This window comes from Colias philodice, chromosome 1, assembly GCF_061535455.1.
Source record: "Colias philodice isolate Cphi_HAF_F1 chromosome 1, ilColPhil1 Martin Lab GWU primary, whole genome shotgun sequence".
In the NCBI taxonomy this organism is placed as follows: domain Eukaryota; kingdom Metazoa; phylum Arthropoda; class Insecta; order Lepidoptera; family Pieridae; genus Colias; species Colias philodice.
This window is the reverse complement of record NC_143086.1, coordinates 13,518,000-13,536,589: the sequence shown is the minus strand read 5'-3', so window position 1 is coordinate 13,536,589 and position 18,590 is coordinate 13,518,000. Positions and strand designations below refer to the sequence as shown.

The following is an 18,590-nucleotide window of genomic DNA, read 5'->3' as shown; positions in this document are numbered from 1 at the left end:
GTCATAAAAGTGGATTTCGCAACTTAAAGTTGGCAATACTACTCTTATTTACGCCAATATTTTTATAAATTAACGCGCCAGATGCTTAAAACAAAAACAAGAGCCATTAATTATTATTCCATTACTACTTAAAAAGCACTATTAATCAACTTTCTTTCGCGACCAATATTGTCGGTTTATGAGATATTTCGATATCTCACAGTCATTTACATATTACATCATTTGTGTCATAAATACTTGATTACATCTGCATATATCAATTGATCGAAAGATCACGGTGATACATTTTAGTAGTTCGAAACTATTTCTTGAAATCATATATGTATATTTAAAACGGATAGTATATTAAAATAATAATTAAAATGTAGTTATTTGGTAGAGTTTTAATTATTCATACGGTGATCCTCTATATTTTTGTTGCTTTTTAATACTGGACGAGTGAACAGTGAAACACTGGATGATGTATTACTTGTGAAAGTAAAGCCAAAGATTTTAATAAAAGACACACAAAATAAATCCATGTCCATATGTTTTATCACGTTACGACAATGCACTTATTGTTTGAATTTTGGTATACAAATATAATGGGGCTTTTGAAAGCTATTTCTCACTGAGGTAGCTGCCGATACTATATTGCAGTTTATTTTAGTGAAACGATTCGGAGAACTGCAGATTTCGGCCTATTGAATGAGTTCTCGATATCAGCACTCAATATAGACGTATAGTTATTATAGTATAGCGGTACCTTGAACTTATCGAACATATTTGTACACGTGGTACGAAGTATAAAAATGACACGTGGTACGAAGTATAAGTATACCTAAGTATGTCGAGTATCGGTTGTAAAATTGTATCTAGGCAGGTTCATTAAAAACTTCTCAACTACATCGCTGACATAATGTCATGCATCATTATATTGAAAACATTTTTCCTTTAAAGTCTACGTAATTAGATGGAAAAAGCTGACGCCTCCGGGCTTATCAAGTGATTCGTATCCGATCTTCCGACAGGTCGGATCTGAAGCAGATAAAACCAACATCCGGCGCTTTGAGGGCCAACCCCTGACCCCACAGCCCTTTGTACTATTCTTAACCCTTAAATTGATTTCGTCCGTTTTAAAGGACATAGTATTTATACACATGCTGGCTCTGTTACAGTAGACCTAGGCATTGCCAATTGGTATATTAGGAAGGTACTAGCTATGTCCTTCGCGTACATGCAGGTTTCGTTAGCGAAGCGAAGTACAGTCGCGAATGGTGACCATTTGAAATTTGCAAAAAACTGATCTTTTGACTCTCCTGATAAAATTGGCTATAACTGTAAGTATTTTGACTATTTTGCTTATAATATTATATTATTAGTTAGAATACGATTGTAAGTATAGTATTTTGACATAATTTTTACATATTTTACAATATTTGGAATAAAAATCTTAGTTTGTTTATGATGTCCCATAAAACGGACGTTGACAACTTGGAGTATACACTAGGGTATTCTTCACATGTCCTATGTAACGGACGTTGCCAATAAGGCCCTCCATTTTCAACGTCATCATTTTGATATATTTTTCTCTATTTTTATTATATTTTACAGGAGCATGACTTGGCACTCAATAAAAAATGCCCTCACTACCTCTGGCGGAAGCTGAAGAGTCTGGCGTTGAGTTGAGATGACGATTTCGAAGGAAATGTAGACCTACGGGAGTGATTTCACCATGATAACAGTGTCAATCATTTACTCCCAGCACCATACCTCCGGAATTATACGACATATTGATTTGAGACACAATGAAGACCCAAAAAGTCAGAATTTTTACCATCAACAAAATATTATTGCTGCAGAATTACAGCCATTACATGCGGTGCGAGATGAATCTTCCCTACTTCTCAGTAGTTCTTCAGCCACAGCATCATGTTACTTACCAGAAATACCACCCAATGTTTGAAAATTTAAATAATAATACCTTACAAATAAAAAAACTGGCAGCAAATGGATATATATGCCAAAGAATCCAAAAAAAAAGCGATTTAAATTTCCTGTTTGTTTTGGTACTTCAGGCATGGTATACGACTTCTTTGCATACGATGAAGCAAACACATTACAATCTGTACAATTTAGTGAATGGGAAGAGAACTTTCTTGGTGTATTAGAATAAGTTCTCAGGCTATGTTATATTATTTCTATTCCAATTCTTAGCATATTCTTATGCTGTGACTTTTGATAGTGTCGTTTTTTAAAATCCATTATTTTTAACGATATCGTTAAAGTTTTAACCAATATTTTAAGACAGATGTTTGAAAAGCTTATACTAGATCGTCCATAATTATAATTTGATAATAATTTTGAATTACAGAGTTGAAAATGTGCATTGTATATATGTACCACGGTTGCAGGAATAATGTGCAATGTCCGTTATATGTGACGAAATTAAAATTTTTAAAATTTTTTTTCATTTTCCTCTTTTCTATCCAAAATTCCAACACATCCTCCAAATTTGGACATTATACACACAAGTTATCTAGGGGTGACAATTTAAGGGTTAACCTTGAGCAGCTATAGTTACCAGTCTTTTCATGAAATTCTTGAATACCTGAATTTGACAGTTCTTTACAACCAGGTGGACTCACTTTGATATTTTTGCGCTTGTTTTGAGATGGCTTTTCTTGTTTTTAGTCTTATAGATAAAATGATTAACATTTAATAGTAATAATTTCAACATTTGAATATACCTACTCCTTCTGCTTAATTCTCAGCGCCGAAAGAATTTGTAAATGTCATCCAGAATACGCAGAATGTCCACTGCACTTCACTAAGTCTTTAAAATTTCATACATTTTTCACTATAATGTTGAAAGATCCGCTGAAAATGGTAGGAAAGTATGCGAACTGACAAGACTGGAATATTTGTGTTAAACCAGCAATATGGCTTATAATTATTTTGAAATTGCAAACTCTGGATAATAGCTGCTCTCAATTTTCTCTGTTTATTTGTGTTCTTCATTAATTCTGGAATTTTGCAACTTGCGCTGTGATAGTCAGATTGTCCACAATTTGTCCCTTTACCTATTACGGTTTTAGATGTTCTAAAGTTTTATAGTTTTGAGTGCTTAGCGACTAATCAACTGTAAGCATTATTAATTTTGTCATAATAAGCATAGTTAGCTATACAGAAATATAAAATTAACCAATTAAAATAATGGGTAGGTAAGTACCCAATACCAATACTTTTCATTTAGTTTAATATTACGAACAGAATGCGAAAAAACATGCAATTCAATACTTTTAAAGTATTCAGCGGCATTTCCACACTAGAGTTTTAAAGCTAATAAATGTAAACGTTTGCAATAAACCAAAATATAAAAATCTATTCAAACTCGCCACCCCACGCTCGTTTTTACGGTTTTTATTCATTTCATTTGCATTTCCATTTATTTTATCCAACATCCACAATATGAAATGTTAGCATAAATTATTAAAATTTATAATCCACGACATTTATATTTTAATTCAAGCTTGACTTGCCAAATCGAAAACGAAAGTAAGCAATAAGATACAATTCTTTTTCGCTTATCTTTTTTGAATTCATTTCACGCATCATCACCTTTTATTCGTTGAAATATTGTAAGTCTTTCAGTTTGATATTTAAATATATCATCCAATATCATTTTTGGACAATGATAATAATATAGATTATAGATATTGTATTGATTATAAGGGACAATCATGGACATATATCTTACTAGCTTTCCACCCGCGGCATCACCCGCGCAGTCAAAGAAAAACCCGCATAGTTCCCGTTCCCGTGGGATTTCCGGGATAAAACCTATCCTATGTCCTTTCTCGGGTATCAAAATATCTCTATACCAAATTTCATGCAAATTGGTTCAGTAGTTAAGGCGTGATTGAGTAACAGACAGACAGAGTTACTTTCGCATTTATAATATTAGTATGGATGTCTTTCAAGAACATCAGAACATCATATTGTATCAGGAGAACAATTAAAACCTAACGACATTATCGGACGACATTAAATCGTAAGTAGTAATGAAGTCAATGGAGCGTATTTTGTTCGTATTTTAGGGGCAACTGCCGCAGAATCTCCTTTGCTTTCGGAAATGGTGTGTCAAAAGGGTTAAAATTTACGGTTATGGCTGGAGAATCTGTTTTCAGATCGCTGTATACATTTCCAAATCGCGATGAATACGTTTCAGTGAATACAGTTCTATGTTAATGTTCACTAAGTATTTAGTAGTTGGTAGTGCGATGACCCCTGGACAGCAATTATTGCCATAATTGCGAATTCAGGTGTCATTGACTTCTGTTGCGAAAGTTTGGGTTAACTTCTATTTGGAATGCTAAAACGATTAGGGTAAGTTCATGTTTAAATTATTTCTAGTTCAAACTTTAGTAACTGCACATTCGTTTTTATTCAACTGAATAAATACAAAACTTTTTACGGTACATTGACATTTGGTAACGTTTACGCTTCGAAACAAATTATGAAGGCAATAAAAGTAAAATTAATTTTACTAAAACAGTTTGTCACTTAGACCACTACAAAGCAATATATGACCATATAATTTTTCAAAATACCCGGAGCATATGAACGTGATATATTGCAAAACTAGATTTCCGCCCGCGGCTTCGCCCACGTTTTCAAAGGAAAACCCGCATAGTTCCTGTTCCCGTGGGATTTCCGGGATAAAACCTATCCTATATGTTAATCCAAGTTACCCTCTATATGTGTGCTAAATTTCATTGTAATCGGTTCAGTAGTTTTTACGTGAAAGAGTAACAAACATCCATACATCCATACAAACTTTCGCCTTTATAATAGTATTAAGATTAATGTCCTCCTGTAACGATATATATTTTATAAGCATAAAGTACGTTTCAATCGTTTTATTTTAGTGAGTGAAGTCTCAGCTTAGGTCACACAATTTAATGTGATTTACGACACGTCGAGGAGTCTTCGATAAGATTAATCACTGACTTGTTAATGAAATAGTTTAGTGTCAACTTACTACCTACACTACTTATTAGGAGTTACGAAGCGTTTGATTATTGTTTCGTATATTGTTTGAACAACTTTTTAATAAATTACCTCAAACCTTAACGATTATTCAGAACTCAGTAATGTATAAAATTACATTTGTTTGTTTAAATGAATGTCGAATAAGTCACTTAACTACCAATTCAATTGAGAAGTTGTAACTATATTTACTTTGATTTATATATACCTAATATATTTACTAAATTCCTATCGTAAATAATGATATTGTCGGTATTAAGACATTGTACTCAAAAGCATTAGGAAAAAGGCGCCAAATATAGCACAGAGCCACAAAGCTTTTTCATTTCCTTGCCAGTAATTTGTTTTAATAAGGTCAAGAATCAAGATACTAAAACAATGGCAGAACTAACATTGCTCAACTATAGTCTCTAGAGGAAATTTGAAGATAAAATTCAAATGGGAAAGAAGATAACAGCTTTGTACTCGAATAATGTGGCTTTAAGACTTGTAGTTTTTCAAATATAAACCTTTATTTTGGAACAACATTGTTGCTATTTCGATACTGGCTAATTTAAATACTTACATATAATTTCTGAGTTATAAGGCCGACCAAAAAATGTACAATATATTTTACATTTAAAAAAGTTTAAAAGAGAGAAAATGTTTTCCCCTTTCTATAATTTTATTGAAAAGTGAAATAAATATATAGTCAAATTACACCTACGATATTCTTAGCTTTTTATATTTAGGTACAGATTAGCATAACCGCGCAAGCTGCTAATGCACGTGACGTATGTTCACCGTGGTTCATTAAGGCTGCATTGATGAGGAATAATGAAAATAGACAACTCAGCTAATGGTAAACATGGATGTATATGTATGAAAACCTATATATAACATAATTATGAAGTAATGTGGCTGAAGTTAAAATGTCCATAAAATTCAGCTTCCTGTGTGTATATTTGATTCAATTTACAGCTCCTACGTACAATATAACATCGTGAGAAATTGTTTTTGCTCTAATAATTTAACAGGCGATAAAATTTTATAGGTGCCTTGTTACAAGGCTTATTCAAGATTGTATATTTTTTATTAATCATACACTTCGCTATTGAATGAGAATAGTAATCATTGTAAAGATTCTAAATAAGTGACGTAAGGATTTTTATTTATTTTTATTTTATCTTCTCATATTTTGTTATTATACCTATCTACTGTAAGTAGTGTTCGCAGTTCGTCCCGATTTCGGTCGTGGTACATTGAATTAGGGAACACGTAGGTACATTCGTACATATCCCATAGTGAAAGAATGAGGTTTCCTTTAAAAAAATACAGTTGCTTTACTTTAACTTTTACCAAAAATAAAGTCTTAAAAACTTGAATTAGAAATTTTTGAATATGTTGTGACAATGTAACAATGTAATTTAACAAGTGTGACATGAAGTTTAACAAATTAATATCACTTCGAAAGTTTGATTTTGGTTTGATTGAAAAAGCCGCGACTAAAATTAAGGAAATGAGGTGTTGACGATCCGTCATTTGCTACAAGAAACTGTATTTAAGATTACATTTTAATCTAAAATCTTTACGTTTAATAAACAAAGATATTATTAGCAATACGATTTAGCTTTCGAAATAGAATTTACTTACGGATAAGTTATGATTTTCCATTTAATAGAAACAAGAGATGACAGTTTTGTCAAGCTCAATTAATTAATTTGTTGATCTTAATTGATGTACAAACTCCAGATTTCGTGGTACTAAAATCGTATTCGATTAATATAAAGCGCTTATATAAACTATACACTAATTGAGTTCGAACTCACGTTGTATCGACGGATTAAAAAATATTAATCTTTATTGCATAATCCAGTTTTTCCTGGAACTGAACAATTCATGGATTTAGAACATAATCTCATTTGATTTTAATGGATGTAAGGTGGAAGTTTTAGAGTGAATTTTCAGGCAGGATAAAAGCAAAGGATGAGCAAAGGTAATAGAATTAGCAAGGTACTCTAAAAACGCAATACCAGCATTTCACTTTACACCTGTGTACGAGAGTGTAGTGCAAAGTGGTCAGTACTAATAAATCATATTATATAAGGGACCCGGGTGGGTCTAGCCCTATCGTGATGACTTTATTAAAGTACTAGGTTTCCGCCCGCGGTTTCGCCCGCGCAGTCAAAGAAAACCCGCATAGTTCCCGTTCCCGTGGGATATCCAGGATTGCGTAATTTTCCCGGGATAAAAAGTAGCCTATGTCCTTTCTCGGGTATCAAAATATTTCCATACCAAATTTCATGAAAATTGGTTCAGTAGTTTAGGCGTGATTGAGTAACAGGCAGACAGACAGAGTTACTTTCGCATTAATTATAATATTAATAAGGATGGCAAAATGACAGCGCTATATAGTAGGTTGTATAGCGCTTCACACGTTTCACACTTCTCCAAACTGGAAATAATACTGCTATAAGACAACATGCTAATCTTCCTGGGCAGACTTAGGGGCTATGACTATCTTCTTTATTTTTTACTAGCGGTGCGCCCCGGCTTCGCCCGTGGTACATGTTTACGTTTTCTCTACATAAAAACCATCCTCGTACTTCAAGGAATATAATAAAAAAAGAATTATCGAAATCGGTTCAGCCGTTATCGAGTTATGCGCTTACCAACACATTTTGCGATTCATTTTTATATATAAGAAGATTAGTTATAGAGATTTGAAGTTGGTTCAATGTGTTCAATTAATATTTCTACTAAAATGGACTGAGATCCCGAAAATAGAATTTAAGACCACTGTTTATATTTCCACTTTCCATCAAAGTTTGCGTTGAAGTGCAATCCAATCATGTTATCTGTGAGAGACACAACCGAAATACTGATATACGTTTAAAAATAAATTCTTGTTGAACACCCTTTAAATTAAGAGTTTAAATATAACAAGGAAATTGAACTCAAAAATTCATTCACTCAACTTTGTTTTTAGGGAAAATATACTGACTTGATTTAATTTAGTCGATAAAAGTATATAAGTATAGGCTATATCATCGTATTATTATTTCATGGTATATCAATCAATATAAATAGATTGATAGAAATCTGAGCCTGGTGAAATAAAAAAACTAAAACTTCGAACCTAAGAGTCACTTTTCTAATCTCTTTGTCTGCGTTACAATGCAATTTTTACTAAGAGGTACTTTTTTACTTAGTTTCTTTTTGATATTTTCCATTAAATATTAAAATGTTTCATAATGGTCCTTTACACGCTATTCGCCTACATAAACCACAGATTAACAAAAGACTCATGTAAAATTTAGTATAAATATTTTTAAACGAAAACACAAAAGGTTTATTGAAGGCATTCGTGAAATTCGGTATATTTTTAGTCAGCTTTTTATGAGCAAATAAATGGTCATGTAAAATTCTTTTCAATTTTACTTCAATTGAGAGCATTATACAATACTGTGGTTCATGGAATATCTATAGAATGGTAAGTGGTTTTTGTTCGAAAGCTGTCTTTGTTTATAGTTATTCTAAATTACTTTCTGCCCTCTAATGCGAGTCTGGAGTGATGTTATGTACAGTAATGACATTTGTTCCGATGTATTGGCAAAGTTAATGTGTACTCATTATTTTGAAGCCTGATCCTTAATTAAGGTGATTCTGAGGTTTTTATCACAGTCTTGTAATGAGAAGTTTTAGATAACAAGTTTTCGTCGTTTGGGGGATTTTAAGTAACGTGATGACATGGTAAGGTCACAACTTAAGAATTGCGGTTATGTGTAGTTGAATAAAATATTTTCATTTTTTTTAATAATATTCGTAAGTGGATTCTGAGTAATATAAGTGTCTTAAAAGATTTCTTTATTTTTTTGGCTATCTAATATAGTTTTTACCCGCCGAACTTATAATATAATTGAAACATTTAAAAAGTAAATTTTAACTCCGAATTGATTAAATTCCACTACGTCTACGCAACTCTATACTTAGTTTGTAGCACTAATTAAATATTATTTCAGTTAGCAACTTTGAAATTATGGATAATATATAAGTTGAGAAATTGTAGCAAAAAGCGCTCAGATTTTCATAACAAGACGAGTACTGTTAGATAACTTTTAAAGTGTTTATTTTTGTAACTATTTCAAAGTTGTAGAAAAATTTAAAGTTGACGAGCCGTGAACAGCGATAGCGAACAGCAGGCGTTCCAAAAGTGACGGAGTTTTTCCATTTACCTCATTTTTAAATATTTTAAGGTCATGTCTACATTTAAACATTTTGTACATATTTTAAGTACAAACATTGAGTGAGATTGTAATACTTACTAAGAAATTTAATTATATATCCATCTGCAAATATTGTTACTTCATCCAACATCAATGACCTAAAATGGATAACTTGTAAGACAAAGATGTTTTTTTCCCAACGACATCGTGGAATAAACATCCGTGGTTAGTTCTGTATGTTTGTAAACAGAACTATGCTGGCTAGTGAGCGCTTCCTCAGTAGACCGTCGATTGTTCCCGCGCACCATGTGTGAAACGAATCGTAAGAAAATCGTAAGTTGTAGTTGTAGTAATTATTATATTCATATTGAATCTGGAGTATAATTTACATGTATAGCCTACATAGAGACAACAACGGTATTCTTGTAATTTAGCATAATATTGACCGTAGCTCGGCTAATTTCTACATTTTTAAGATAACTGTTCCTGGTTTCCTTCGACTCCATTTGAATGTCCATTAAAGATTGTCCTTTATAACCAAAGTATTTTTCTTGCAGAAATTGCTCGTGTTCATCGCATTTACCACGGCACAAAGCTTTCCAATCTATAACGGGTTCTCTGTCAATTTCACTCCGATGGTAAATAAAGAAGAGGTAAAGCCGAAGACATTTGGTTCACTCTTTGCGAAAATACCCCAAGAATTACCAAAGGCCGCTCAAGAAGGCCTGTCCCAAGCGATATTCTCGAACGTCGGATACCTCGGCGCGGGTTGTACCAATCAGATCGCTAAAATCCTCTTCCCCACAAAAAATTCACCCAACCTACTTGATAACATAACCTCCTGGACCAACGGCAATTTTATCAACATACCAATTTTGAAGCAGCCCGTCAATGATTACAAAATATTAATAGCTGCCGCGCCACCTAATGTGAAAATTAATAAAGCCGATGATAACCGGCCCTTGCTGGTGTACATTGTATTTCCCAATGAAGACAACAGCACTGATGTCGCGAAAATGTCAATACCGACTGTGTACTTTGTTAATAAAGTAAAAGGAGTTATGGATATGGAGACCAAATTAAGGCTGGATCCTGTTCTCCTAGTGGATCATAATAGAACGGTTACGAAATTGAAAAGTAGGGAAATAGCAAAGTTTGTTAAGTTTAAGAATAAAAAGATCAATCATTTCGATTCGAATCAATGACTTGCTGCGAATAAATAAATTTACGATAATTGAGAGTGTGCTAGTTATTTTTTTTATTATTAAATTAAAAATAGTAATAGCAAGCAGATCTTTATGGCAAAATTCCTTTTAAAAAAGTTTCCTTTAACTATTTTTTTACGCGATGCGCAGCGAAAACCAACTACAAAGTAAAATTACAAACAGCTTGAGAAGATTAAATATGTAAGTAATTTAATTAAAATTCGTATCAAGTTAAAGCAGAATACAACACTTATAAATAGTTTTTAGTAACAGAAGCGAATTAATTTTAAGCGAGCAATTAATAATAATCAATCAAGTTGGACGGACCCTTTTTCGTTTCCAGTCTTGAGGCGTGGGCTGTGAGGGAGTCACTGTTTTTAATAGTCAAGTCAACTGTCTTAATTTATTGGTTTACCCTCCATAGTGTTTATGTACAATTTCAGGCGGCTACAAAAAGGGGATGAACTTCATTCGCGTCTGTTATGATTCATGATATATAAATTGGTTTTGAAAATGCACATTCAGGTACTAAATTGTCAGTTGTTTAAAGGATGTTTTTTGCATATATTATACACGTGCTAATGCCTAATACCACACTTTGTGACTAAGCAAACTTTATTGCATCGCCTGAATTTTGTTGAATTCATTAAGACTTACCAACAACAACTACTACCTTTCTATACGAAGTACCATCGTTATTATTTAGACTATGGTGCTAATACAGACTAATATATGAGACCTATCCATCCTCACTAATTTTCGCGTCTAGTATAGGATACGAAGATTCTGTTACACGCTTGACCTATTTCAGATGAAAGCCGACTAATCTGTGTACAACGTGAAAATTAGGTAGACAAATTGTTCACCTGAATCACTTCAAGATAATGTATATAAAGTTACAATATCAGACCCGACGATTAGCGTGGTCGAAAAGAGCCTCAGCATTTACTTTTACTAAAGATATTATCTAGTGATTAATACAATAAAAGTAACGAGAAATACCCGAGCAAAAAACGTAGCTTTAATTAACGTTCGTGAAGGTTTATTTAGGAGTGTTTTTACCTATAGTTGGTAATAAAAGGCTCTTTGATCATAAATCATTATATAAGCCAATTACGGTCTTACATTTCGTAATTTTACTAGTAGAATCGTTTTATACTTAATATTTAGTGGTTAATTAAATTATGTTTTTTCAAACGGGCTTCATGCTTCGTAAAATATTAAAAGATCTCATAGTTCAAATGAAGGATAGATATGACTCTACTAGAGTTCTGTTGTTTTAGAATTTTTGTTTAAAGTTTAGGTTAAAATAAATACATTATTATTCATAGAAATAAACGTACATCATTCATATAATCTAAGACAATGAAGGAATAATGATACCTTTTGATTTTTACACAGCTAAACGAGTTCATGTATGTTTAAGCTTCAATGGCTATCATGAAAAATCTATAAAGTAAATACGTATTTTTTACTGTTATGCGGAAGATAGTCTTTTTGTTAAATATCCCTTTGAATATAATAAAAATGTCCCGATAGTTTGTTCGCAAACTTTGCGCTCGAAAACCCAACTTTTTGTGGTTTGTTTCAACATTGAATAATTAATATCACAATGCTGTAACTAGAAAAGAATATCCATGATAGCGGACTTTCTTTAAAGTTGGACTTTGACTATCAACCGCATATTTTACGCTTTAACACAATGTAAAGAAACTAAACGACTGTTTATTTGAATAATAATGTGATAAGATGCAAAACATAATTTAACACGGAATAAATATTTTCAAACACAATGTAGCCTACTTGAGACGTAAAATTTCGATGCAAAATGTTTCACATACCTACAACACGGTTGGAATTTTGTTATAATAGCAATTTACTTCGCGCGGCATCTCGCCGTGATAGCATTTTTATCAAAAATTGGAATAATCTAACAGCTCACAATACTGTATGAACTATATTCTCGTTATACGCTCTTCACTCGATCGCTATACAGCGTGCTCCAGTTTGTTGTCGAATGGTTTCAATGCAGTCTCTTAGAATCTGAATGAGGATCTGAATAATACCCAACTGACCGTAATTCAGTGAACAATTTCTCCGGAGACAAACGGATTCCAGAGAGATTCTATGCAAAACTTTTCAAGTTTACAAAGACGAGCACTCTGGACTCTTTCATTTCATGTCCATAGGGAGTACGGGAACAGGAAATGCATGTATGAGCGACTGTTTTATAAATTATGCACTATTTCCTGTACATATTTTTCTGTAATGGGAAAGAATTGCATCGCTGCGGAACAAACGCTTCCCAGATTCTTTTGAATATTTCTACCATCAAAATTCTAGAAATATACGTTATAAACTTAATAGTTACAATTCTTTTATTGAACTCATTATTCGTATAAAATGTTATTGCCTTCGCCTGCATAATATATTTAAAATCACTTAAATATTTATTTGAAGTTAAATCAAACTAAAAGATACACATAATATCTACTATAGCTACCTCTGATGAAATAACGAACATGATGCGTTAATAATTGCCATACAAGCTATAAACCATAAAGCGCAAATCGCTTAATTGTTAGCACGCTTAGAATTCATGCAGTAAATTGCAATGCCGGCATATCAAGTATGTAACGAACGCATTCAATTGAAACTAGAGCTCATTCAGTAGTTCCAATCTATTGGATAACTCTAGAAAACTATGGTCTCATCCTCGATATCCTATTTCAGATGATCAGTGTACGCTATGAAAAGATTCGTCTGAAAGTTTGCGAAATTTTCCACTAATTAATGAACGAAGGATGAGGAACATTCGTTTGTTAGGGTTTATACAAGGTGTTGTATGATTGTATTTACCGCCCAGATCCGAATGCTACCTTTAAAGGTAGCATTCGGATCTGGGCAGTCGCGACCCGGCAGCCGCTGCCCCGCAGCCGCGACCGTGGTCGCGAGGCACCGCTTCGTAGGGAATTGTATGCGATAGTTACCGACGCAAGCGACCGAGCCGCGCGGCCGAGGGGCGCGACCTGCTCGCGACTTTGGCAGCGCCGCCAGGCCGCTCCGGGAGCAGTACGGTCGCGCTGCTGGCGACGTTATGAAAACGACGAGTTTTTAGTTGAATTAATTGCTAAAAATCTACCACTTTACGATCCTCGACTCAAAACCTATAAGGATAATGTTATGATATAATGAATCGATTTTATTCCTCTTTGATGATAGTAAGACCAACATTATTTGATCATACTCTTCTTCGTCCCTTATCAGTCTCTTCACGAGTTCTCGCTTTCGTATATTTGACTATTATTTTGACTGAGTGCTGTTTGACTACTGTGCGTGGCAGTCGCTGCCCGGGTCGCGGACGCTGTTATCCGTAAGCTTCTGGCAGCGCCGCACAGCAGCGACAATGCAGGGCCGCGGCTGCCAGGTCGCGACCGCCCAGATCCGAATGCTACCTTACCTTAAGGTAGCAATTAAAGGCAGCCGCTGCGGGGCAGCGGCTGCCGGGTCGCGACCGCCCAGATCCGAATGCTACCTTAAAGGTAGCATTCGGATCTGGGCTGTCGCGACCTGGCAGCCGCGGCCCTGCAGCCGGGAAAATTGTCACTGCTGTGCGGCGCTGCCAGAAGCTTACGGATAACAGCGTCCGCGACCCGGGCAGCGACTGCCACGCGCAGTAGTCAAACAGCACTCAGTCAAAATAATAGTCAAATATACGAAAGCGAGAACTCGTGAAGAGACTGATAGAGGACGAAGAAGAGGACGACCAAATAATGTTGGTCTTACTATCATCAAAGAGGAATAAAATCGATTCATTATATCATAACATTATCCTTATAGGTTTTGAGTCAAGGATCGTAAAGTGGTGGATTTTTAGCAATAAATTCAACTAAAAACTCGTCGTTTTCATCGGTAAACGTCGCCAGCAGCGCGACCGTACTGCTCCCGGAGCGGTTCGGCGGCGCTGCCAAAGTCGCGAGCAAGCCACGCCCCTTGGCCGCGCGGCTCGGTCGCTTGCGTCGGACACTATCGCATACAATTCCCTACGAAGCGGTGCCTCGCGACCACGGTCGCGGCTGCGGGGCAGCGGCTGCCGGGTCGCGACTGCCCAGATCCGAATGCTACCTTAAGACGGATATAGAGCGGCATTGTTGTTTTTAACTATTTTTAGCTTAGATCATTAAGTGATCTAAGATTTTTAGTCTTTAAAATAAATCTTTTTAAATTATATTTAGTTTTTTACGGAGATCTCAAAGATAATTCGTGGAACAGCATAAATTTCCTATATTACGTCTTTAAGAGGACGAGGTTCTGTGCTTGCGTTCTGTTGTGTGTTGGTTATGTTAAACTATGTTATTTACTTATTAAAAAAGAAAATTTTATTTTTATAATAATTGTACTTATTCCCTTAAATAAAAATAATATCATGCAAATAGTAGGGTCTTCCCAATGCTCACATCAATGTGTAACAATAATTTCTGAGATTTCAGCGACGCAATAATAAATGGTGCGATAAAATATGACAAATTGTAGCCATTCCTTATCGATTAAGTACCGTTTACTGAATGAAAGCATATACGCGATTGGTTTTCTCGACAATAAAGGTGGATTTTATGTATCTACTTCTATATTCGTATCGTAAAGCAAAAGTTTACATTTCAAACATACAGTGGAATTTGTAAAAAGCGATACAGTACAATTATTATAGCCAGTATCAAAAAAATATAAAATGTATAAAATTTTCAAATTGTTAATCAACTTTGTGGAACTGAAAAATTATACAGCTTCAATTAAAAATGGTAAAAACGCTTTCTACGTGTAGGTAGGTACCTACCTTTTAAGTTTTAGTTGGACTTAACTCTCGAATATTCTACAAGAAAATAAAGAAAGCCTTGGTCTAGCATTTTCGTTTTATTCCTAAAATATACCTATTAAGGTTCAGTGCGTGCTAGGCACTGATTAATTAAGGCTTAGGTCGCATTTTTCGGGTAAACTATTGAATACGTAGAGCCTAAAAAATAAAAGCTACTTACATGCCTTGCTGCGTTATTGCTAGTTTATACTAATAGGAACTATAAAATATTGTTAGTATATTTTATTCACGTTGATTCGGTGACTTCATAAGCAACTTCGTTAACGCTCCATGAATTTATTTCATTATTATTTTGGAGCATTTTATGTTGATTTGTTCTAAAAGTTCTTGGCGAAGATAGACACCGAGATTTGAAAAGTTTTGATCTAAGCAAGAAATTATAAAATTCATATGAATTATGCTTTAAAAATTATAACTAAAAATATATTATAAATGTAAAAAGAAGGATAATCCATCACGATGTTTCTTATTTAATTTAAAGGCCTAAAATTCAAACATTCTATTAATTTCTACAGTTTTTTTATGTTAACTAGAACACAATTCGATTGGAAATTTCAGATGATTTTTACGTACAGTTTCACACGTGTCCATGTATCGGAACACAGAGCAATGACAAGCCCGGCAGCTGTGCAAAACGGATATGACAAAGGTGAAAAACTGGCGAAGAATACCGGCGCTTGACGTTTTAATTAACTGGATCAAGCTGGAATTTTCTGGAAAAATCTAAACTGGTTTATGTGTTGTAAACATCGTTTATCTTGTACATTTTTTTAATATACCGAGATACTTTTACCACAATTCTGTGGTAAAAGTATCTCGGTACATAATAGTAGCTGAACGCTACAGAACGGACACTCTCCGCCTCCCGCCAAAATTAAACACTTACCTCACCCCGCACGATCAGGCTAAAAATGGTCCGCATTTTTCTACAAGGACGATACGCAACGAAGATTTGTGATTATCGTTTTTCGTAGAAAATGGTTAGATATTGTGCTGTTTACGGATGTATTTCATTAGAAAAACGCGAATTTTTTTTACGCTAGCCACAAATGTGCCAACCATAAAGCGTTAACACACACATTTGCAGTCTCTACAGTGCAGTGTAACTGTCAAAACGATAATTTTGTATGGAGTATACGGGGTGTGCTTTTACCGTTACTTTTAATGTATTTTCTTAATGAGTAATATATTAAAATTAGCACAATCCATACTAATATTATAAATGCGAAAGTAACTCTGTTTGTCTGTCTGTTACTCAATCACGCCTTAACTAGTGAACCAATTTGCATGAAATTTGGTATAGAGATATTTTGATACCCGAGAAAGGACATAGGCTACTTTTTACCCCGGGACATAGGATAGGTTTTATCCCGGAAATCCCACGGGAACGGGAACTATGCGGGTTTTTCTTTGACTGCGCGGGCGAAGCCGCGGGTGGAAAGCTAGTATAATATAATTACGATAAATCGCATCAATGTTTTAATGCATAAAATATATAAAAACTATTTTTAGTTTTTTTAGGTAGATAGATAGCCTCGTAGAACACGCAATCTTCTCAAAAATCTCTAGGAAATGAATGTAGGGATCTGTTTGTTCCTTTATATGTTTAATTTATTACATGTTGTTCTTAGGCTTCTAGGATCAAGGATCAAGGAAGTCTTTGTTCTCAAGGGGCGCATAAACTCATTGCCGAGACGTCATCTACATACCATCGCTTTGTAATTCAATGCCTCAAGTCATACCTTTGTCTATGGGTAATTGGTAAATGCATTCGTGTTCTCTAGATGTGGGTATTGAACCCTTAGGTACAATCTCACATTACCTTTATATTGTATGATGTTATTCACCTATATATCTATACTTAAGCGACTTGTTGGAATTTGACAAATATGTAGTATAATAATAGTATTTATGCCTTGTGATGAATTCAGTAATAAAGTATTTACAGCTGTTTCATTTGCGGCTATTTCGGAATCTCAGTTATGAACGTATTCTTTAATACAAGAATTGTATATTTAAATAGTAGGACAGACACCAGTTTAAACCTTAATATAGCCTTAATTGGCGCCGAGAACATTAATTGTTATCCAATTTGATTACGTCACAACCGGATCGATGTGAAAGTATTTAAAGTGATTTAAATCTCGTTTTAATGGACTGTGCATACAAAAACGCTACCGTTTGGCTCATTCCATATTATTATTCAGAAGATTTGTAAAAATTATTGCCAATTTATGTGACGACAGTCTAGGATTAAAGATTATTCGTAATCGCTCTACTACATTCGCTTTCGTTACGTAAAGCATTATTTTGGAATGTTAATCTAGATATAAAATCTAAATAAAAGCGAAAGACTCACTTCACGAAAACCGATGAACGTATAAAGTTGTTAGTTTGTAGTTACTAGATGCTCTAAGAACGCATTTTGCACGTACTACGTGTCCCAGCATTGGAAACATAATGGGCTGATGATGAGTATATCACGGGGGATATAAAAATAATTTACTTAAAGCTATCACAGATGGCGCTGAAGCCTCTTAAATCGGATGAGCAAGCATTAATAACTGCTCTTTTATATAGTTATACAAGACGCTCGCACTGCAGCAGGACACCTCCCGAGGCCATCGCCCAGAACAGTTACCCCGAGGCCTGTGAAATGCTGCGTGGACGACCCGAGTAGTAGTATTCCTAATTTTTGGGGAACTCGACACTCGTACAGATCACGCATCATCTAAATAATGATATCACGATCGTGATGGGATTATTACTAACACGTTTGCTTTTCAAAATCATTTATAATGTAACATAGCGTTTGGTTAGCTGGTTTGAAAATATACTCTTAATATTGCTATACAAATCATTAGTAAAAATTCTAGTGTATGTTCTATAAGTGTAATCAGTATAAGTACTTATAGCATTATAAAATACATTATCTCGTATATTTGAGCTGAAATATAATATTCCAGAATTTAAAATAAAATCTCCTGAAACAGTTTAACGCTTAATTGGAGATAACTTAATTTAAAACCTCGCGAGCAAAACAGTTTCTAATTATACAATGCTTCAATAATCACGTTGCAATATTATATTATTTATTTCGTTTAAAATTAAGTTTCAGATTAGCTATTTACATACCCATACATTTCATTGTAAGAATTTCAATCTGTACTAATCAAACTCTAGATAAGACAAACTGCATGTGCAGTTTTGTGGGACTTAGACTTAAGTTATTGTAATAATTTGTAAGAATAATTTCAATAAATAAATAAATAATAA

At 34.2% G+C, this 18,590-nt stretch overlaps 2 protein-coding genes across 3 annotated transcripts in view; one reads left to right on the top strand and one right to left on the bottom strand.

Annotated features, from left to right (window-relative positions):
* Window positions 1-18,590, bottom strand: part of LOC149491447 (frequenin-2) — a 183,477-nt gene that overhangs the window by 13,696 nt on the left and 151,191 nt on the right. The gene's annotated exons all lie outside the window — the stretch shown is intronic.
* Window positions 9,543-10,441, top strand: LOC149491450 (uncharacterized). Its single transcript, XM_089700324.1, has 2 exons — window positions 9,543-9,569; window positions 9,794-10,441. Exons 1-2 carry the CDS (start codon window positions 9,543-9,545, stop codon window positions 10,439-10,441), a joined length of 675 nt encoding a protein of 224 aa, XP_089556450.1.

What these genes read in the sequence shown, in the direction of transcription:
- LOC149491450 (XM_089700324.1), top strand. Translation starts at nt 9,543, where the DNA reads ATGTGTGAAACGAATCGTAAGAAAATC. An exon ending in AAACGAATCGTAAGAAAATC is followed by an intron (nt 9,570 to 9,793) that starts GTAAGTTGTAGT and finishes TTTTTCTTGCAG; the next exon opens with AAATTGCTCGTGTTCATCGC.